The 23,148-nt window shown below is 38.5% G+C and overlaps 1 protein-coding gene across 6 annotated transcripts; it reads right to left on the bottom strand.

The window, feature by feature from the left end:
* Positions 1 to 4,917: 4,917 nt before the first annotated feature.
* Positions 4,918 to 22,354, bottom strand: OSCP1 (organic solute carrier partner 1). Of its 6 annotated transcripts, none has more exons than XM_034413306.2 (11): positions 22,116 to 22,300; positions 20,330 to 20,359; positions 14,004 to 14,158; positions 12,418 to 12,585; positions 11,207 to 11,287; positions 10,989 to 11,092; positions 10,636 to 10,764; positions 10,478 to 10,547; positions 9,868 to 10,044; positions 9,663 to 9,726; positions 4,918 to 5,518 (listed from the first exon to the last, which is right to left on the bottom strand). In XM_034413306.2, the coding sequence occupies exons 1-11, from the start codon at positions 22,225 to 22,227 to the stop codon at positions 5,472 to 5,474; spliced, it is 1,137 nt and encodes a 378-aa protein (XP_034269197.1). In that variant the 5' UTR covers positions 22,228 to 22,300; the 3' UTR covers positions 4,918 to 5,471. The 6 variants fall into 6 exon arrangements, with proteins under 6 accessions (XP_034269197.1, XP_034269198.1, XP_034269195.1 ...); XM_034413307.3 differs by having other exon boundaries at positions 9,883 to 10,044; XM_034413304.3 differs by having other exon boundaries at positions 9,905 to 10,044; positions 22,116 to 22,296.
* Positions 22,355 to 23,148: the final 794 nt, after the last annotated feature.

Below are 23,148 nucleotides of genomic sequence, written 5' to 3'. Positions count from 1 at the left end.
CGTCATCAGCAAAGGCTTGCAATTTGTACTCCTCTTTCCGTATTCTCAAACCTTTTATTTCGGGGTCTTTCCTGACTTCATTTAATAATATTTCCAAAGAGATTATGAACAATAGTGGGGATAAGGGGCAGCCTTGTCTCACTCCTTTTTGTATATCTAGGTTTTCAGTCATATCTCCGTTGATCATAATTTTGGCCGTTTGGTGGGAATATATTTTTCTAATCATTTGTAAAAATTTAGCGCCAAAGTCCATAATTTCTAATTGCGATATGAGGAAGTTCCAGTTTAAATTATCAAAGGCCTTTTGTGCGTCTAGGAAAAGTAGGGCTGCTTGTTTATCGTTTCTTTTCTCGTAATGTTCCAGAACGTTAATAATTGTTCTTATGTTGTTTTTGATCTGTCTTCTTGGGACAAAACCGTTCTGATCCGTATGTATGTATTTATGAATAATTGCTTTCAGTCTTTGCGTTATGACCAACATGAAGAGTTTATAATCTACATTAAGCAGTGAAATCGGCCTATAGTTTTTAATTTGTGTGGGGTCTGTGTCTTCTTTAGGGATAAGTGTAATGATGGTTTCAGTCCAGGATTTGGGAATTTCTGCCTCTAATAGTGCATCGTTGAGAACCAGGATTAACAGTTCATCCATTGCATTTTGACAGTTCTTATAAAACTCCGTTGGTATCCCATCCGGGCCTGGGACTTTGTTGTTTTTTTGCTTTTTCCTTGCTTCCACCAGCTCAGACATCGTAATTGGTCTATTTAATGCTTCTGTATGGGACTTCTCTAATTTTACGATGTTTGTTTTACATAAGTATTCCTTAATGTCTTCCTCCCGAATCTCTTCTCCCTTGTAGAGACTTTGAAAGAAATCTTTAACTATACGTTTTTTGTCTAGATTGGTATGATATATTTGTCCTGTTTCGTCTTGCAATTGAAATATTGTTCTCCTTTCTTTTTCTTTTTTCAATTTATACGCTAACCAGCGCCCCGTTTTGTTTGCATGCTCAAAGTGTTTCTGCTTTGCTAATTTAATTTTCTGTACGATTTCTGTCTGAGTAGTCAGATTGATTCTATGCTTAGTAAGGTTTAATTTTGCTTTTATTGTTTTGTTTTGGGGGTCCTTCTGCAATTCTAATTCATATGTTCTGAGTTCTTCTAACAACTTATTCCTTGACTGATGTTTCTCTTTGTTTTTTTTTGCCATATACGCGATTGTAAGACCTCTTATATATGCTTTAATTGTGTCCCAAAGATTTTGAAGTGATGTCTGTTCTTTAGTGTTTATTTGTAGGAACATCTTAACCTCTTTTTCGATCATCTGTATATATTCCTTATCCTTTATTATTCCCGTATCCATCATCCACCTCCTTTGCTTTCGATGTCCCTTCCATATTATTCTAATGGGGTTATGATCTGCCCAGGTGTTCGCTGCTATTTCGATATCTTTTACCTCCTCTCTGAGGTCTGAAGTCATCCAGGCCATGTCGATCCTAGACCATGACTGATGTGGGTTTGAATAATATGTGTATTGTTTCGTTTGCATGTTTGCCTCTCTCCATACATCATGCAGGTGTAGTTCATTGATCATATCCTTGAAGGATTCTGGTAGAGTTTTCTTTCTGGTTTTACTTTGTTTGGTACTTCGGTAATCTTTTTCTATGTCCGTGATTGCGTTGAAGTCTCCTACCATACAGATAGCTTCGTACTCCAGGTCTTTAATTATATTGTGTAGCTTTTTGAAAAAATCATTTTGATTTACGTTGGGTGCATATATAGATATTAATAGTATTGTTTTGGATTCTGTTTGTATTTCTATTATTAAGAAACGTCCTTCTGTGTCTGCATATATTTGTTTTGTTTTTAGGTATTTCTTCACATATATTACGACTCCTCTCTTTTTTTGGTCTCCAAGCGCTGCATGTAGTCTTCCTAATCTTTGATTATCCAATAGTTTTTGATGCTGTCTTTTAATATGTACCTCTTGGAGTGTTATAATATCCATTTCTAATTTTTGAAGTTTTGTGAATGTGTGTTTTCTTTTTGCTGGTGAATTAAGTCCGTTTATGTTGATTGAGATGAGTTTTAGCTCTTTTTCCATCTTTCTTTATTTATTTATCCGTTGATTGCAATCTTTTGTTGTTTCTAAGTATCATTTGCGTCTTTTCCCTCGCTCCCTCTCTCTCCATTCTTTCTCTTTCCAATCTTCTCCCCTCTTCTTGGTCTCTTCCTTCTTTCTCTGTCCGCCGTTCCTCTTGCCTCTTAGGACCCTCTTCTTTTCTGCTCTCTTGCTCCTCCTCCAGCGCGAAGTGTTGATCAAAGAAGTCCTGTGCTTTTCCTACGTTATCAATTCTGTATTTTTTGTCTTCCCAGGAAATTAGTAAACCCTCCGGTATTAGCCAGCGGAACTTTATTTTAAATTTATTTAATTGTGCCGTTAAGAAGTTGTAGTTCCTTCTTTGGTCCCTCGTCCTTTTTGGTATCTGTTTGAGGGTTAAAATCTCTCTTCCCTTATACATAGCTGTATCCTCTCTCATCTTCCTATAGATCTCTTCTTTTAAGGATTTTTTTGTAAATCTGATATGTATTTCCTTTGGCAGTTTATTTCTCCGGGCGTAGTTCGTGTGGACTCTATAGATTTCGTCTATTCCACTTCGAATCTCTTCCTTGTTCCTCTGGGTCACTTCAGAGAGTATCTCAGTCATGATTTCCCCTAAGTCCTCCTCCTTTTGCTCTTCTACATTCTGGAACCTTAAGTAGAAGGATGCCTTCTCCATCTCAAGATATGATACTGTGTCCTCTAGATCCTTATTTGTAGCTGCTTGGTCATATTCCATCCTCTCCATTTTCTTATTTGTATATTCTATTCTCTCCTCCACCTTACAAATCCTCTGTTCATTTTCCTCCATTTTATGTTGTATCTTTCCTATCTTCTCGTCCATGTTCTTAATATTATCCTTTATCTCTCCCACATCCATCCTTAGTTCCTCATGATTTTTCCTTGTCTCCTCATGGTTATGGGCCATAGTCTCTTGCATTTTATTCATTCCTTCCTGGATCGTCGTTAATATGGAATGAATGTTTGGCATACTAAGGGTGGGAGCTGCTTTATCCTTTTCCGTGGTTTCAGCTATTTTTTGTTGTATTGGGGAGGCCGTAAGTATCATCTGGCTTGATGGTATTTTCTTACTTAACTTAGAGATTGTTGTTGAGCTTGTAGTTGCCATTTGTATTTCTTTTAATATCTTCTCCCAGAATCTCATATACTGATTTCTATTTAGGTTGTTCTATTTCTTTTGGGATTTTTATATGGTTAGTGGCTTTCAATAGTCCCGGTAATCCCAAGAAAATAAGCAACTAGGATAGGTTCCCCTGTCACACTATCACTATCTGTATATAAATTTATCAATAAGTTCTATTTTCCCTTTTTCGATATTTTACAGAGATCTTCAATTCATAATAACTGTCTAGTCTGTATTACTCTCTAAGCATAGGGGTAGAATATAAGGGGGGGGAAGCGAGGGAAAAGTCTAATACTTCAGCAATTCATCAGTTAACTATCCTTATATTTGGTTATTTACAATCTTATTTAAATTAATTATTAAGTACTATTAATTAGTATTTATCAAATCAATTACCTTAATTTCAATCCTAAAATCGATTAAACTGTCTGATATAGTTTTCAAAGCTAGACATGTAGCGAGATATAATATTTAACTACCAAGATAAAATATAGCACTAAGATAAATATAGTTATATATTAAGAGTAAATATAAAATTAAATTAACAGTTATATATATAGTATATATTATATAATATATAAGATTATATAGATTTCACAAACAATACATTTAATATTAATACCTTCTATAGTTCTTAATCACTAATTTGTTATCAGCTTTTAATACAATTAATTATACTTTACAGTTGATTCTTCTTCTTCTTTTTTCCTGGATCACTCTCTTCTCTCTCTCTTCTTCCCAAAATTGTATCTTTCTTATTTCTTATTTATTGTTCAAAGTCCAAAGTTCAAAGTCCAGTATCCAATATCCAAATATTTTTAGATTGAGTGTCCAATGTCCACCAAAGCTTCAAAAAACCCCCAAGTGTCCACCTTTCAGCAGAGAGAGAAAAGGAGTAAAGGGTAGAATAATCCAAATCCCGAAGCTTAGGTCCAAACCTCTAAATCTCCAAGGTCCAAAAGTCCAAGAGTCCCAAGAAAAATATTCTCTCCAAAAGACACTGATCTCCACTTTAAACAAAGTTTTCCTGGCGCTCTCTCTTCCGATATCAAATGTTTATAAAATGTCTCATTATCGCTTCCACAAAGTCTGTCAAATTAACCCCCTTTCTCTCCTTAAATTCCGTCTCTCCTCTGTGGCTGTGTATTCGAAATCCAAAGCTTATCTGGGCTCGCTTTCTCCTCCTAAATTTCCTCCGCTTTCGCCGGCTGCTAAATTGTGCGCTGTCACTGTCAAAATGGACGCCGTCTCCGCTTATTTCTCATTCGCCGCTATCTAGCTTCTTAGTTGGAGTTTTAACTTCTTCCGCCTTCGAATTTCCCGTTATGGGTTGTAAATATACCTTTTGAACTTTTTTCTTTCCCGATCTTTCCACCGCAGTCTTCTTTATTTGATTTTCGCTTCCCTCTTAGTCAGCTGTCAACGTTTCTGGCCAGCCGGGTGGCTGGTTTTTCCCCGATCAGGATTAAGGGGGGTTTCCTGAACCTTCGGGGGGATTGCTGTCCTCCCCGAGGTCCTCGGAATTTCCCCTTTTTTCTATTGACCTATCCGAGGTCAATAGTGCCTAAATCGGCTCCTAGATCGGCGATATTAGGGACTTGGAGAACGGAGAGCCGTTCCTTTCGCCCCTAACACGATGACGTCACCGCCGGAAGTCCCAATGAAACAAGTCAGCTCTGGGAGAGAAATAACTTTAATCAGATTTTGATTACAAAAATTTACACGAGTGAGCACTGCAATGAAACAAGGTTGTCTTATTTACAGCTGCAGCTAAAAATAGCTGCAATATCATTGTAAATTTAGCTTTTATGGTAACAAATTGTTACTTCATAGTATGCATTTTTATTTACAAAACGTACCTGGGGATTTATGGGTTTTCTTTTTAACAATAGCTAACATGAGCAGCGTCATTACTAGCACAGGAACAAAACTACTATCCAGTAGAATGTCTTCCCACACTTGTGCCCACATTTTCCTAATGCCAGAGAAAAGACAGTTCTAGTTAAATGGATCTCAGGCAATTCCGAAATTTCACGTCTTAACAAAAATGGATAGTTTAAGAACCCATTCTGTTCTATCCGACTTAGGTCTTCTTACATCAAGCTGAGTGTCCTAACATTCCTTTGCATTAAAGCTGTGTGGCTCTTCAGAGCTGAGGGTTATAGCTTATCCATCATCGCCAACAAATCACATTCTTTGCTGTTTGTCTCACCGTGCTGTTCTGACATCTCAAATTCCCCCATGATACGATCTAGCTCCTCGTTCCGTTGCTGGTCCTGTTTCAATAAATGTTGCAAGTAAGTATTTATGTAAGAATAGAAGTGTGGACAAAATACAATATCACCCTAACACAGTATGAATGAAAATGTATGGATTTAAATATCTCATTTGAACAAAACAGCTCTTAAAAAATCCACTCAATAGAGTTAAGAGCCACAGTGGTGCAGTGGTTAGAGTGCAGTACTGCAGGCTACTTCTGCTGACTGCCGGCTGCCTGCAATTTGGCAGTTCAAATCTCACCAGGTTCAAGGCTGACTCAGCCTTCTATCCTTCCGAGGTGGGTAAAATAAGGACCCAGACTGTTGGGGGCAATGTGCTGACTCTGTAAACTGCTTAGAGAGGGCTGTAAAGCACTGTGAAGCAGTATATAAGTCTAAATGCTATTGCTATTGCTAATTCTATTTACAGAATTGGTGAATAATGTAAGAGTAGTATATTTTTGATAGTCTCAAGAAGTTCTCTATAAAATATGGGCTAGAAGATTAATTAGATGCATTCACACTTGGCTGAATGATCATATCCAAAGAGAGTTCACTATTTTTGACTTCAAACAACAGCTATATGATAATCATTGAAATAAGCTGTAGAAAATCCTGCACTGAGCATTTAAGCTAACCTTTAAGAATTTTTCCAACTTTATGCTATAACATCTCGTCTTTTCTTTTGTCAGCTAAATCCAGTTTCTTTAGCCGTTCCTCATATTATTTGTTTCCAGATCCCCTTAATCCTGGGAGCTTTCTCTAAATTCATGCTTGTTTCCTAATGTCCAGAACAGAATCCAAGTCTCCCAAGTAAGATCTAAATTGTGAAAGTTAGGGGATTATTATGACCTGGCTGCAACATTTGCGAATTCAGTTCAAGACCTTTTTAGCCGTTGCATCGCTCTGTTTGTTAATGTTGAATTAGCCAGAAGCAGTTTCTCACACACAGGCATTCTGTGTGGGAGATTATCTGAATTTCAATTCTGTCTTCAGTCACCTAGCTTGATATAATTTACAAATCTGATAAGCTTCCATTCCATCCCCAAGGCCATTTATAAAAATGCTGAATAGTGCTAGGCCATGGATGCAGAACCATTTACTAGTATCTTCTCTGTGTGGTGGTTTAAGCAATTTTAACCTACAGTAGTGGCCAAAATTGTGGAAACCTTTTGGGAAAAGTGTATTTTTGAGGTTTGATGGCTAATAACACCACTTTTTTGGGGAGTAGTACCATAACATTATATATCAAAGGAAAGATAATTTAATCAAAAATGTAATGCAACGAAGTTTGTTCAATTATCTGTATTCTATGAAAAGTTATAGCCCAATAACCAGAAAAAGGAAGCACAATTTGCTTAGGTTGATATTGGGTAGCTTTCCTTCATCTGATTGTAGCCAATGAGCATGAGTGTTTAGAGAACCAATCAGATGTCGTCTTGTTTTGGCAATAAGCCAATCAGATCACAGTAGGATTCAGTTATTGATGTCATGTATTGAAGCTGAGAGGAGGACATTTGTCTGTGTTATGTGATTGCTATTAAATTGGTTGGGTTTTTTTGTGTTCTGTCATTTAGTAAGCTTGTAAAACATAAAAAAATTAAAGTAATGGTGCAAAGAGTTGACTGGTCACCCAGAAAGTGATGTAAAATAGTATTATTAAGTGAACAAGGCTACAGTTACAGTAGTGGCCAAAATTGTGGAAACCTTTTGGGAAAAGTGTATTTTCTAAAACTAGCTAATAACACTATTTTTTTTTGGGAGTAGTACCATAAAATTATATATCAATGGAAAAATAATTTAATAAAGAATGTAATGCAATAACTTTTATGAAGGATTTGCTATTAGAATAGCAGTTACAGTATAAAGAAAAGTGAAACACGTAGAAAAACGAGATATACAAAAATTATCACTATAGAAAAAACAAGATATACAAAAATTATTAGTCAGTTAATATTTAGTTGGATAACTTTTAGCATGAATTATGGCCTTACAACGTCTTCCCATGGAGTGAACCAAGTCTTTTAATTCTGCAGCTGTTGTAATGTGAAACCAAGATTGAATTATTGCTTCTATTAACAGGTTTTATTGCTGGGTCACTTCTGACTAACAAGTTTCTTTAGTCGGCTCCATAGATTGTCAATTGGGTTAAGGTCTGGGCTATTCCCAGGCCATTCCAGCAATGGAATATGATTATCTTGAAACTCCAAAAATAAGTGGTGTTCTTAGCCATCAAACCTCAAAAATACACTTTTCCCAAAAGGTTTCCACAATTTTGGCCACTACTGTATAAAGAAATTAGAAAAAAAATTGGTGGAAACTTAATCAAGGGTGGCATTTCTAAGTTTTTGAAGAGGTATAAGGAGACTCAGTCAGTACAAAACCATACTGGTAAAGGCAGGAAAAGGTGCACAATAGCAAGTGATGCTAGAAGATTTAAGAGCCTGTGCCTCCGTGACAGAAGAAAATCATCTGGGTGTATACAAAATGAAATGGCGCAATGCAATGTGTTGAGTGCAAGAACTGTTTGGCGCAGATTGCAGGAATTTGGCCTAAAATCTAGAATTCCATGGAAAAAGCCAGTTTTGTCTCTCAAACAAAGGTTGAAAAGGATTATATTCTTGATTAAATTATCTTTCCATTGATATATATATATTTATGGTACTACTCCCAAAAAAAAGTGGTGTTATTAGCCATCAAACCCCAAAAATACACTTTTCCTAAAAGGTTTCCACAATTTTGGCTACTACTGTATACTGGAAACAATGCCAACATTTGATCTATCTCAATCACAAGTATATCAGGGGAGACTTTGCCAAACACTTTACTGAGATTACGGAGCATTACATCCACAGCGATCCCAAGCTTAGCCTAAGGGACTGGTCTTCTGCTACCTCCTTCCAACACCTAAGGGTGTAACTTGTCAGGAATGTATTACGACATCACATAAATTCTTCAACTTCTGTATTTACAGTATGTCAGACATCAGAATGTACATGTGGATGTGGATATTTTGGCATTGCTGTGGCTAGCTATGAATGCTGCTGGTCAGAACATAAAGACTTAAGATTTGTTTAGGAAACAAAGACAATCTTTCTCTATGTCAGAGGTGTCAAACTCAAGGCTTGCGGGCTGAATCTGGCCCACGGGATGCTTAGATCTGGCCCATGGGCCCGCCCAGGAAACAGCGAAGGACCTGCCCACGGTGCCTCTGCCAGCAAAAATACGCGCCCTCCCTGAGCTCTGTTTTTGCTGGCAGAGGGCTGCAGGAGGCTGCCGCGGCCAAAAACAGAGCCTCGATGAGTGACGTTGAGCTGGCCACGCCCCCAGCTCCCCCAGGGTCAAACACAACCCTAATGCAGCCCTCAATGAAATCAAGTTTGACACCCCGCTCTATGTCTTTATCAATCCGGAGTTACACTTCCTACCCCATTTCCTTGATTGAGTTAGGAAAGGCTCTAACGTACCATCCATAATTATTACTCTTTACTTCCATTTCCTCTATATCCTCTTTGTGCTTTTCAATTTGCCAGTGAACTCATGATTCATCCATAATGGATTCTTAACACTTCTCATTTTCCTTTTCACAGAAATGGATCATTTGTGTGTATACTTTTAATATTTTGTTTTTCATGATCTATTCCAGACTTATTTATCTGATAGGATTTTGAGCCATGGTGTGCTGCCTTCCTTTAATCTAGCTTATTATTAAAACAAGCTTCTGGAAGTCCTAGCTACATGACTGACTTCCCTCAGTTTTTCCTCCCCCATTTTTCTTAAAAGCCATGGAGAAGGTGGGGCCTCTCAGTGACTATAATGACTTGTTATGTTTGGTTACAATGCTATCTTTCGTTGAATGTCGGCTACAAGGAACAACCAACTGGGACTGGCTTCGGTCTGCATATGGGTCCATGGAAGTTTTTAACTATTTTGCACAGAAAAAATATTTTCAGACTAATCCACAAATACAGTGGAGTATTTCTAATGAATGTGTGCTGTCTAAAAACATCTTGTTTTTGTATTTTATTAACTGGAACAAAAACATTAAGAGGTATATGAAACTTAAAAGCTTACATATACAAACTGAAGTTGCTCCAGTTAGAAGAAAATGTGTATTACTCATTTTTTGAAGAAATAATAAGATGCAGCAATAAATGTCTACCTGGTCTGCATGGATATTGAGAACTTGATAGGATAACTCCTCTGGGCGAGTCAGGGCAGCGTGTCTTAAGAGATCAGAATAAATACAATTGATTAATTAATTAATTAATCTCCATATATTGACTTTTTATCACTAACTCATTTCTGGAGTATGACGCCTGATATTTCAAAGGCCAAGGGCAACTCTGGATATATGGAAAACCCACCACCATTGCTACTACCATTGAAAGCCAAGTATCATACTCTTCCTCCTCATCAGTGGTGAAAAGATTCAGACGAAAACCAGCCTCCTTGACTAGGGGCTTCTTGATCTCCAAGCCACCCATCAGCCTGGCTAATAAATTCAGCTCTTCTTTAGCAAGAGGGTTGGGAGCAGTGTTCTCCTGCATTGACAACAAAATTTCTAAGAGCTATGGAAAGAAACATGTAAATTACACAATCTGAACTACTGTGAAATGTTATTGGTGCTAATTATTGGTTTCCCAATTTCTCCTATCTGGAAACCAGTAGGTTTGAAATACCACTCTCCCCCCCATCCCTTTCACTTAGTAAGTAGCCCTGGAGTAAAGCAGAATCCACCTTAACAGTAGTTGCAATGGATATAGTTAGATCCCAACAGAAGGAAAGAAACTTGAAATCAAAATTAGAAAGTTTTACAGAATACTCTAAACAAATAACTTCTAGACAGAGTGTCTGCTCCAGTGTAGTAATCTAGGGATTTAGGATATTAATCATGAAACAATCAAATGAACAAAATGAAATGAGGAGCAAAACAGCCTTGATCTGTGTTTCTGAGGGTAAATCAAAGACACTGACCTTAACACGAGATGCCAAGTTTTTGGTGGCCCCTGATACATCTGTCTCTACAGGTCGGCTGATGCTGTATCTAGAGATTAATTGAATTTATGTACATAAGAGGCATAGAGGAAAGTTGCTGAAAGTCCCAAACTGAAATGATGCCAACCATGACTTACATGTTTGTTCCCAGTCTAATGACTCTGTCTCCATGAAGGTTAAATGAGCCTTCCCGATACGGAAGAACATAATTTCCTCCACTGCGGAACTCAATCCTCTGAATTTCATCTCCTTTATTGTTAAAAAGTCTGTAACATTGTAAAGTGTAAATACCGTTTCCTTTTTTCTTATACAATAGATGGGAGAGTTTGGGGACTGAAAAATTCACTCATCAACCCAACCTTGTGAACACTGTTAACCCCCAAAAGGCAGCCTGCAGTATGAAGCTGGGGATTCACATCCATTTGGACTGGTGATCAGCACCTGATCCAGTTAAGGATAGTTTAGGAAAAAGGCAAGTCAAAGGATTCACCTGATGAGTCCAGGGATCTCTGTCCCCCAAGGAACTGAACTTGAGGTTGGCAGCACAAAATGGCCGTTGGAATTCTGGACTTTATCTTTTAAGAGAATGGAAACCTATAAAGAAATACCAAGACTTGTCAATAAAGCTGCTTCACTTGGAAATCACTTATGCTAAACATTTTCCTTTTACCATTATCACACCATGGAAGTAATGTGTAACATGCCTACCCTGATATGTATGTCCTGGAAAAAGATGAGCAGCGTTTGCCGGATGAGCTGAAGTTCCCCAGCAGAGAGCAAGACGTAGGTCTAGAGAAAAGAATCAGAAGCGACAACATCTGATGAGTTCTTAGTTCTTCTTGCCCATTTTAGAGCTAAGTGGACCAAGTATTTCACATGGCCTCATACCTGTCACCAGATTATTATCATATTTATTTTGATGATAGGTTGTAGGACCCCACTTTTAAGCCAAATCTCTCAGTTCCAATGATCAAACTGGAAATCTAGATGCAGGTGCATCATGCTTATGCAATTTAGAATTAATTTCATAATATTTTAAATATTTAAGATATACTTTTAATATGGATATCTGATAAGCATATATGTAAATGACGTGATGGTTCTGTTTTTTATTTATTTATTTATTTTATTTTTATATGCCGCCCTTCTCTGGAGACTCAGGGCGGCTTACAATGCGTTAAGCAATAGCCTTCATACTTTTGTATATTTTATACAAAGTCAGCTTATTGCCCCCACAAACCGGGTCATTTTACCCACCTTAGAAAGGATGGAAGGCTGAGTCGACCTTGAGCCTGGTGAGAATTGAACTCGCAGTAATTGCACGCAGCTGGATGTTAAATGCTGCCTTAGTAGGAGGCATTAGTCTCCTACACCACTCAGGCTCCTGTTTGATCGTTCACTGACGGTGTATCACTGAACCATCAGCGTTCATTCTATGCCATGGCTGTTTATACAATATATTTAACTACAGTAAACTAAACTATAGTAATTTATTTAATTTTCCTAGATTTTTGGATGGGCATGAGAGACTAAAGCAGTGTTTCTCAACCTTGGTACTTGAAGATGGGTGGACTTCAACTCCCAGAATCCCCCAGCTAGCAGCGCTGGCTGGGGGATTCTGGGAGTTGAAGTCCACCCATCTTCAAACTTCCAAGGTTGAGAAATACTGGACTAAAGCATAAACTAACTCTATCGTATGGCTATGCATAACGTGCAAGGTTAAAATTGTAAGTGATTACTTAGGAATTGAGGGTGTCATGAACCCAGCTCATCTGCAATTCACTTGTTCCTTCCATTAACTTTATTCCCAGAAAGCTAAATCTACTGTTGACAAAGCTATAATTCTTTCTATAATTTACGTTGCCTTTTATTTTTTTATACTTTTTCTGTACAGAAGATAGAAGGTAGGGCATTCATACATCAATGAACTTGCGCATGGTAACATCAATTTGGTTCAGAATTTTCGGTGATTCATAGACAAAATCCTTAATGGCGTCCAGGTGGTTGAAAGTGATGAGCAGAAGGTCCTTGGGTCGAAGGCAGAGGAGAACTTGGTACTTGAAAGCCATAGTCATTAGATCATAAAGCTACAGAATAAGCAAGAGATATCAGTTAATTACAGAGGGCAGGTCAGGCAGCAGCATTTATAAAGTTACTTATATTTTGTTAGAACACAGTAACTGACTTCGCATCTCATTCTAATACAGCTAGAAGGATTTTACTTGAAGAATACCAATAATCCTGGCTAGCTTTCAGTGCAATGTTAGTTAAAATGCAGGAAATACCCTTTGCATTCATGCCCAGGACCTAGCAACAATATATTGCACATTATTTACTTAAATGCATAGGGTGATGGTTACAATTAAAAATATTAAGATATACAGATAGTCCTTGATTTACAACAGTTCATTTAGTGACTGTTCAAAGTTATGACAACATTGAAAAAAGTGACTTATGACCATTTTACATATGACTGTTGCAGCATTCCCATGATCACATGATCAAAATTTGGACACTTGACAACTGGCATGAATTTATGACCCCAGGGTCCTGCGATCCCCTTTTGAGACCTTCTGACAAGCAAAGTCAATGGGGAAGCCAGATTCGCTTAACAACCAGGTTACTAATTTAACAACTACAGCGATTCACTTAACAATTCTTATAAAAAAGATCACAAAAAGGGGCAAAATTCATTTAACAACTGTCTTGCTTAGCAACAGAAATTTGGTGCTCAATTGTAGTTGTAAGTCGAGGACTTCCTGTAATAAGCAGAAGCAACAGCGAAAAAGAAGTATGAAATTAATTGAAAGCCCTCAGTTGATAAAGCAAATGATTTGAAATATCTCAGCAGCAAACTTACTAGACATTATCACATCTGCATTCCGATATTGACCAAAACTTAGATCTTAAATGTGTATGCATATTTTATATAATGTAAAGTAAATAAGTAAGTATTCACTTACCACATAGTTTCTTGAAAAAGATTACAAGTAGTTCATTGAAGAATACACATATAAACACATTAATGAAATATTCAGATGCTTTCCCTTAGCAAAGAACATCTTGGTAGCTATTTTGTTCAATAATGCTATTGATATGAATGGAAATCAGCCAAATGAGAATTGAACATATGAATGAGTGAAGCTGAATGTGAGAGTTCAGACTGCCATTTTGGAAGGCTGATGAGGACAAGTTATGGGATGAACAAGTCCAGGGAGAACATGTTTTAAGGGCTAAGACACTTGTTGGTTAAGAAAGCAGAAAAAGACAGGTAGACATTCCATAAGACTACATGACACCATATTTTGTCGTTAGCTATAAAGTCAGTAGGCATTGATGTGATTAAGCACATACACTGAAAATCAGTATTTCAGATAATTTCTCCCCTTCCATGTGCATCTATGTTTCAAGTTGTGTGAACTTAACAATGGCTTTTCTTGATAAAAAAAAGGGTTACCCAGATTCATAAGAAGATATCTAGAGAAAAAGAAAGGTCTGACCTCACCTTATCCATACTGGGGGCATTCAGTCTCATGATGGAGGCATGAACCAACCGCTCAAAAACTGCCCTTAGGGCTTTCCTGGAATAGAGTTCCTGCGGCTTAAACAACTCATCCATAAAATTTTTACTGAAGATGCCCCCAATGATGTCATTCATCACTGAAAAATAAAATAATCATAATTGTTAGAAATCAATTGTTTTAGTTTCCCCAGGAAGAAGCAGGTGTTTTGCAATTCAGAAGACGTGCTGCTGAGGCTGCTTTTTCACTTGAACTTCCTTGCCAGAATATTCCTCCATTGAACAAGAGGCATGCAGAAGATTATTTCCTGATTTCTTGCTGAGGGTTTCACTAGACTGATAGCAATGCAGGAATTGGAAAACATTTTCTTATATTTGGAAAAGAGATGCTCAAAACTGCTTCACCGCTGTTCCTACACCAGGCAATTCCTTCTTCCAACAAGATGGAAAGGAAATGTTTGCAAAATCCAAGAAGCATATTTTTCAACTTTAGTAGTTATAATTTGCAACATTAGTTTTTGCACACTGCTTCAGTTCTGCTTCTTGCAGTCATGACAAAAACATTTTTAAATATGATGTAACTTATTGTGAAAAATAATATCTCAGTTTTAAGATTCTCCAATTAGTTGGGCTAATCTTCTCATTAACTTCTCATTAACTCTTTCTCATTAAAAGAGGATCCCTTTTTCTTATGAGGATCATATTTTAGGCATAGTAGTTTAATTATCAATATTTAGGTGGCATTCAGTAGTATTACTTAAACATTTATGTTTGTTTGTTTTTTGTTTGTTTGTACCCTGCCCATCTCACAGTTTGAGGCAACTCTGGATGGAGTTGTTTTTCCTGCCCCATAAGATCCATAATCTGGATCTCCTGGCTTTGAAGAACTCTCTACTCCATGAATTACCAGACGTTAATAACCTTGAACACTGAAGTGACTCAGACTTTCTAACTGTGACTTATATGGGAGGATCAGATACCAAACAGGCTGGAAATTAACCCATTATCAGCACTGCTTCATCAGGCCTGAGATCAGATTCAAATTAATTACAGAAGTGTTGACTGTCCTTGAGGTTGATGAAGACACTGTCAAGTATTATCCAATATTGTCATTTTTCCTTTCTATGGTGGAGGGAGACAAACATTGAATTTCTTCAGTTCTCTGCACAACTGTCAGAATTCATTGTGACTCCACAACACACTTAACTAGGCCTGTTGCAAATGTATTGGTTGCATTTGCACAGCTTACTTTTAAACTGAGGTGTGGGGTTTTTTTGGAGCTTCATATGCATATATTGTAACCTAGCTCACATGATTGAGTGAATTGTGGAAAACCAGAAAATGGGTTAAGGGCAATTGTATGGACATTCCCCACAATGTCTTTTCTATCTGCCACTTTTATTTTTTCCCTAGCGTCATTCAGCCTAGCATCCAATTGATGTTGCTAATCACAGACTCTCCAGAGACAGATATGCAGCACAATTCCCTCTGGACAAACTCTGAAACATAAAATATCCCTACGAAAGCCTTCATCATGTTGCTTGTGTGCTGATTAGACAAATCAAAAAACATCTTAGCCATTCAGTACTGACCCAGTGGAAGAACCTTTTGCATTGTGCTACCCCCACAACACAAGCCATATTCAGAGGGTAGGAGGTAGGGACTTAATTACTCATTTTTAACCGGGGATTCCTGAATTGTTCCAGGACCTGTAGCAGAAGCCTGCTGCAATTTGTACTTGGGGTGCCCTGAGACTGAACCCCACAAGGAAACAATTAAAAGAAAGGAATGCTACGCAGCCACTGTATTGTACATTTACCATTCGGAGCTGAGTTCTTTTTAGAAACCTGTTGCTCAAATCTATGCAAGTTAAGTGTTTTTTTTCTAAATAAATGATTATCCCCTACTCCTTGTTTACCTGCAAGACTATGGTACAGCATAGGTAAGCGGATCAAAGGTAACACACTGGGGTAATAATTGTGGCTGTCACTAGTGCCCACCACAAATTGCAATGATGCCAAATGCCACCATGAGTTCCCATACATGAGTTCCAAACATCTGATGCCATACCCAAGAGGCAGGCAGGCAGGCAGGCATTTGCATGATAATGCCACGCATGTACTGTTATTTACTCCCCACAGACCCTCACTGTTGCAATCTGCTTTGCATCACTATCTATTAAATTGATTACACAAACAAAAATTTTATGACAGTATGAACAAATGTTGCAAAGTCATACTGAATGGTACTGAAAAGATCTTCAAACAATAAACTTTGGGATAGAGCAGATTTCTCCATCTTGGTGTCTTTCCAGATGCCTTAAAGTAGAAATTTCATCATCCCCAACCTTACCCAAGATCTCTGAGGATGATGGAAAGTGAACCTATATATCTGGAGGGCACCAATTTATGAAGAGATTAGATTAGAAGTAGCAGATTAAGGCAGTTATCTGCAAGAATTGGTGCCCTGGTTACTAATTCTACAGCAGAAGCAACTGATAGAAGGGGAAACAAACGACCAAAACTTTTTGCATTCTGCATATGAACAATTAGACATTGTTCATGCAACCCAGAGTGTTTCATAGCATTTTAGAGTTGGAAGGCACCCTTGAGGCCATATGTGCTTTACACAGGGCTACATTTGAAAACAATGTGGAGGCTAAAACTGGTACATAATGCAGTGATTGCATCATGCCTGTATGCCAGACTTGCTACTGCACAGACTCACAAAATGAAAGGAGTTGGAAGGGAGTCTAGAGATCATCTAGTCCAACTCTCTTGCCCCCTGCAAGAGTCTATAACATCAACATTCCTGATCGATGGCCATTCAGTCTGTGTAAATGCCTTTAGCAAAGGAGAGCCTACCATTCTCTAAGGCAGTATTTCTTAAACATTTACATATATTTTGTACTCTTCCCCCCCATATCTATTCAAAATTGATTTTCTTGCTATTTAAACTTGTTTCTTGTACTTTCTTGTTTTGTTTCCTAAAATAGCTCTGAATAATTCTGCCCTGCCTTCTACATGATAGCCTTTCAGATACTTGAAGACATATCCCAACCTCCAAACATTCCTTGCGAGATTTTCCTTGCATTCTTACTATATTGATTGCATTCCCATGAACAAACTTCCGTGTATCAACGTCCTTCCTAAAATACAATATACAGGGATGAATGCAATAGTCTAGATCCAGTCTGGCTAATGCAAAACAGACAATGAGTTTTGTTGATCTTAAGAACCTGTAATTCTGTTGATGCAGCCTATGATTGCTTTTGCTTCTGAAAAGGACCCAGAATCTTTTGGAGTTTACTGCTACTCAATATGGAGCTCGCATTCTATACACATACTTTTCAATTTTCCTACCCAAATGTAGGAAAATTGCCCATAATATTTATCCCTGCTCAAATTTATCTTGTTGATCTGAGTTATTCTTCAAGTTGTCACATCTTCCTGATTTCTGATATTATCCTCTAAAACAATGTTTCTCAACCTGGGCAACTTGAAGGAAGGTGGACTTCAATTCCCAGAATCCTTCAGCCAGCAATACTAAATTCAATAGAATAGAATAGAATAGAATAAATAAAATAGAATAGAATAGCATAGAATAGCATAGAATAGAACAGAACAGAACAGAACAGAACAGAATTCTTTATTGGCCAAGTGTGATTGGACACACAAGGAATTTATCTCTGGTGAATAAGCTCTCATTGTACAAGCAACAAGTGATAAATCATTATTATAATCATCATAAACATACACTCATCATAAATCATATGATACAACACTTAGTGATAGTCATAGGATACTAAATCAACATAAATCATATTAGGATGCTAAATAAAACAATTAATATAAATCATAAGATATAAGCAACAAACTTGTAGTCATAAGGAGATAGATAATAGGAAAGATGAGAAGGATAATATAGTCCTACTAGGTAGTTTGACAGTATTGTGGGGATTAGTTGTTTAGCAGAGTAATGGTATGGGGGGAAACTGTTCTTGTGTCTATCGTCTTGATGTGCAAATGCCCTGTAGCGTTGTCTTGAGGGAAGAAGTTGAAACAGCTTATGTCCAGGATGTGAGTGGTATGTAGATATTTTTCACAGTCCTCTTTCTGGCTAAGAGGTTTACTAGTTCCTCATTTCTATTCTATTTCTTCATTATTGAACAGTATGATGCAGACTTACTTAAAATGCACTGAAGCATACCTGTTCGGCAGGATAACACTTTTTTCTAGTTATTCCAAGCCCAACTCAAAGTGCTGGTTATTATTTATAAAGACATTGATAGTAGAGTTACAAGCTACATCAAATACTACTTTCTGCCACATTATTCTGATTCTCATATTGGGTCATCTACAAGGGGCGTGTTCAAGGTTTCATCATCTTGGGAGAAAGGGGTAATTAGATGAGAAGGCAGCCTTTCTTTGTGGCCAATCCTCATGCTTTGGTATTTATTTCCAGTACTGACATTGTACAACACTGTGAAAACAATTTTTCCATGTAGACACTTGAAGCTTAACAGTGACTAGGTTTGCTACTGTTTCTTCCTTTATGTATTTTATGTTTTAGGAGGAATAAAATGTGATGAGCATAGTTATGATGTTTCATTAAGCAGGCTTTTTTAGTTTTGTACTCTGACTCTTAAATTTTGTGATATCAGTTAAATGTTTGAAAGAATTAACTGCCAACCTTATTATAATGAAAGTGTAGGATGACAGAGGGGATACTTATAGACATGACTAGGTTTGCTTCAATATCATTCCATATTGATTTAAAATCCATAAATTTGTTCATATGGTGGGAAAAGAGTAATGCTTAAAGATATGAACGTGATTCTGAATTATGTACCAAACATGCAGAATCTATCAATGTTTTGAAAACTATGGAACTACAGAATGAAGCATATTAAAATATTAATCATTTATCATGGAAAGGCAATGCCATTCTAGATTGATAGATTCTAGATTAACTATTTACAAATTGTTTTCCTTTCAATGCAATGGAAAGACTGATCAATAGTACTCTGTATGGCAAAATGGGTTTCCTTTTCACTGTATTTTTTTGTTTTTCTAAATATTTTTCTTTATTTTTAAACATTAAAGCAAATAAATAGAACAAAACAAGCAGATCTTGGAATTCCAAGTATCTTAATTCTGTCAGTCTGTAGTCAAATTAGAGCAGGGAATTTCACTGGCTAAAAAGATTTGATTACATTTAACCTTGACCAAGTATTGTCAAATAATTTGTAGACATTTATAAAGCATTACCTTGAGTGCAAAACATCTACAGCTAGAAAAATTCTTATTGCCAAAAAGTATATTGAGTACTACCATGAGAATAGGCAGTACTTTTTAAAAAAATGGTTATTAATTTAAAATATATTTTCACTACTCGAATTTTCTTTCCTTTTCCTGGGTCATGAATGCATATTATTACCATCCAAATTTATCCTTGAAAAATGTGTCCCAATGAGTTCCCTGGCTGCATGAGGATTTGAACTCAACCTCGCAAATCTCAACTGGTGTTTCCCCTATACTGGCTTTTCCAGGCATGTTTGACTACCTGGCACCATCTCCAGACTTTGACTATGTTGCAAGGAGTTGTACTTTATGCTAGCTTCCAGACTGAAGAAGACTGCTAGATGCATGCTTTTTCTTCCTATTGCTTTTGCAGCCTATTATGAAAGGTAGCCACTTTTGTAGTTATGGTTATTTGGACCTATTATTCTTCCTACGAGCACGCATCCCTTCGCTTCTTCCCTTGCTGGAACCATAATAATTAGTGCTAGGAAATCATTTTCAAAGGGATGGGAGCCATCTACTGTGGGAAATTTCGTAGGATGTCAATAACTGAAATATTGAATATAGTATACGTGTTCCTGGATAATCTGCATTATCAGACATGAATAGATTAAAAAGCGAAGCCAGAAATAGCACAATTATCATTTTTAGGATGTTTTACAATAGGTCAATCTGTCTTGTCTAATGACAATATTTAACCTGTCAATTGATCTACACCTTACCTCAAAGTCTATTTGGATTAACAAATTGGCCTGTTCAACAATGATTCCAATAATTTTTCTATTTTATTTATTTGACTTTTATAGCTGCCCATCTCAACAAGTATTTGAGCCCAATATATTGAAGGGTTTGCCTTATAACACATAAAACAGACCATACACTTCCACAACTTGAACAGAATAAATTTTTTTGAGTAACTGCTCTGAAGAGATTTTCTGGCAGCATCCTTCAACATACTGCATATACATAGTTTGGAATCTCAGTGCAGGTCTAAAAATGTTACAGTACCTCGTCTCCTGTCCACATCAGTCCATTCATCTACACGAAGCATAAAACAGAAAAAATGGCGGGTCAAGTACTAAGAACACACTGAGAACAACGTGGAAAAGAGAAAAGAATTGAAGAGGGATGTACATTTTTTTACTCTTCCACTTAATACGATGATGCACAGCAGAAGAAAAGCTATTGAGGATATTTAAAGTGGCAGTGATAGAGGTGTTATGAAATGGGATTGTATCACTTTTCAAGCCCATTTCACACTCTAGAGAAGAATTGCATTTTCCCGGCATTAAAAATTCTTGAAAATGAAGGAACAGCTCAGCAGCAGCTCAACTTTTATGGTGTCCTACACAAACAAACAAAAATATTCACAGAGAACCAAGGTAGGCTGAGACATCCTCAGAGCCACATGGATGGGCTCTCGTTTTAGAGCGATTCCATGTTTCTCAACAAGAAGAAACTGCAGAAGAGGATTGTTTGATTTCACCCGAAGAGGTAGAAAAATGAAGCACAACCTGGCCACACAACCAAACATTACTATTTTGTTATTTTTCAGTCTCTCCATTTCTCATAGTTTTGTTTTCAGAACACATAGAAAGGTAAAGAAACAAGAGTTTGCCCAGCAGTAAATAAACAAAGCTAAACTAAACTCAGGTGTTTTTGGATCCAGAGGTCCTTAATGGTTGGAAATTAATCAAAGAGAGAAGCAACCTGGAATTAAGGAGAAACAGTGGAACAGCTCGCCTTCAGAAATCATGGGTACTCCATCACTGGAGGCTGTTTAGAGCAGAAGTCTTCAAACTTGGCAGCTTTAAGACTTGTGGACTTCAACTTCCAGAATTCTCTTGCCAGCATAGCTGGCTGGAGAATTCTGGGAGTTGAAGTCCATAGGTCTTAAAGTCCGCAAGTCTTAAAGCTGCCAAGTTTGAAGATCTCTGGTCTAGACAGTCACTTATCTAAAATGGTATATAGGTTCTCCTGCTTGAGTAGGAGGCTGGACTACCTCCAAGGTCCCTTCCAGCTCTATTCTATTCTAAATTTGAACCGTGTGTGTGTGTGTGTGTGTGTGTGTGTGTGTGTGTGTGTGTGAAGGTCTTCCTACTGGACACATTCATTCACATGTGAGCTGATTTATTCTCATCTTGGTGTTTGGTTTCTCCAGTTCACTTCCACACCCCATTCATTGCTCAGCTGTTCTTCATGAGAGAAGAAGGGGCTCTTTTCCAAAAGCCCAGGAAGCAGGAGCCTCTGGAGGGGGGTGGGGGGGAGCCTGGAGCCTCCAGAGGCAAGAGGAGCTTGCAGAGGACAGACAAGCCCCTCGGCCTCTCTGCTTTCCCCCCTCTGGCCCGATTCCAACGGGGTCCAGGAACAAAGGTCGACCACAGCTCCCTCTAACACAGGGGTGGGCAACTCCCTTTTACAACCTGTGGACTTCAACTCCCAGAATTCCTGAGCCAGCTTGGCTGTAACAGGAATTCTGGGAGTTGAAGTCCACAGGTTGTAAAAGGGCCACAGTTGCCCACCCCTGCTCTAACAGGTTTCATCACGAAGAAGGAATATGGCCTATTCCCACTTTCGCTGCACACTTTATTATTGCAGACAAATCGTGACTGGATGGACGCCAGCAAAAGTTTTGCCCTGGGGATCAACCGGGGGGAGGGAGGGGGAACAGAAGCGACCCGGCCTTCCTCCCCAGGCGCCGCGGCTGGTCGACTGTGAAAGGGGGGGGGGGTTTGAGGCGACGAGGCCTGCACTCCCGGGGGCCCCGACTCCCCCTCCCGGCGGCCCCCCTGACCTTGGCGCGCCTTGTCTCCCGGGATGCTCTGCGCGCGCAGCCGCTGGTCCACGATGTACAGCATCTCCCCGCCCAGGTTGAGGACGAGCAGCGGCAGCGTCCGCAACGACATGGCGGGCAGGCAGAAAGAAAACCCCGAGGGGGCGAGAGGGGCGCCGCGTCGTCGCCAAGGCAACGGGAGACGGCTTCCGGTCGAGGGAGGCAGGACTTCCGGGCGCGTTCTGGCGGGCGCGTGCCTGAGGGACAAACGAGAAGGGGGGAGGAGTTAGCGAAGGCCAATCGGGTAAAAAGGGGGTGGAGCCCATTTCCTCCCCGCCCCCCCTCAGCTCCCACGCGGGGATGGTGGCGGGTCCCTTGAGCTGCCGTGGATTTCCCCTCGCGGCCTCTCATTTCAGTCCCACGCACGCCCCGCTCAGCCACCTGCCACAATGACTTCTAGCCATGGGCTGCTGCTCCAGTTTTTGTATTACAGAGAGTCTTTGATTTACAGCCATTCGCTTAGTGACCATCCGAAGGGGCAACGGGAAAAAGCGACATGCTCGTTTTTCACACTTAAGGCGTTGCAGCGGTCACGTGATCAAAATTTGGACGCTGGGCAGCTGACTCCTACTTGAAAGAAGAAGAACACAGGTACTTCTCAATTTATGACCACCATTGAGCCCAACATATTGCTAAGTGAAAAATTCGTCAAGTGGGTTTTGCCCCATTTTATGATTTTTATTGCCGCATTTGTTAAAGGAATCACTGCAATTCATAAATTAGCAACATAGTTGTTAAGTGAATCTGGTTTCCCCATTGACTTTGCTTGTCAGAAGGTCGTAAAAAGGGATCACATGATCCCAGGACGCTGCAACAGTCATAAATGTGAGTCAAGTTGCCAAACATCTGAATCTAAATTGTGTGACCCTAGGGATGCTGAAATGGTCATAATTGTGAAAAATGATCATAACTCACTTTTTTCAGTCCATTGTAACTTCAAACGGTCATTATAATAAAGTTGAGGACTATCTGTAACAGAGTTGGAAGGGACCGT

Source organism: Pantherophis guttatus, chromosome 10 (assembly GCF_059756535.1).
Source record: "Pantherophis guttatus breed Tessera chromosome 10, ASM5975653v1, whole genome shotgun sequence".
Lineage (NCBI taxonomy): Eukaryota > Metazoa > Chordata > Lepidosauria > Squamata > Colubridae > Pantherophis > Pantherophis guttatus.
Note: the sequence above shows the minus strand (reverse complement) of the source record. Positions and strands in the feature narration are given on the sequence as shown.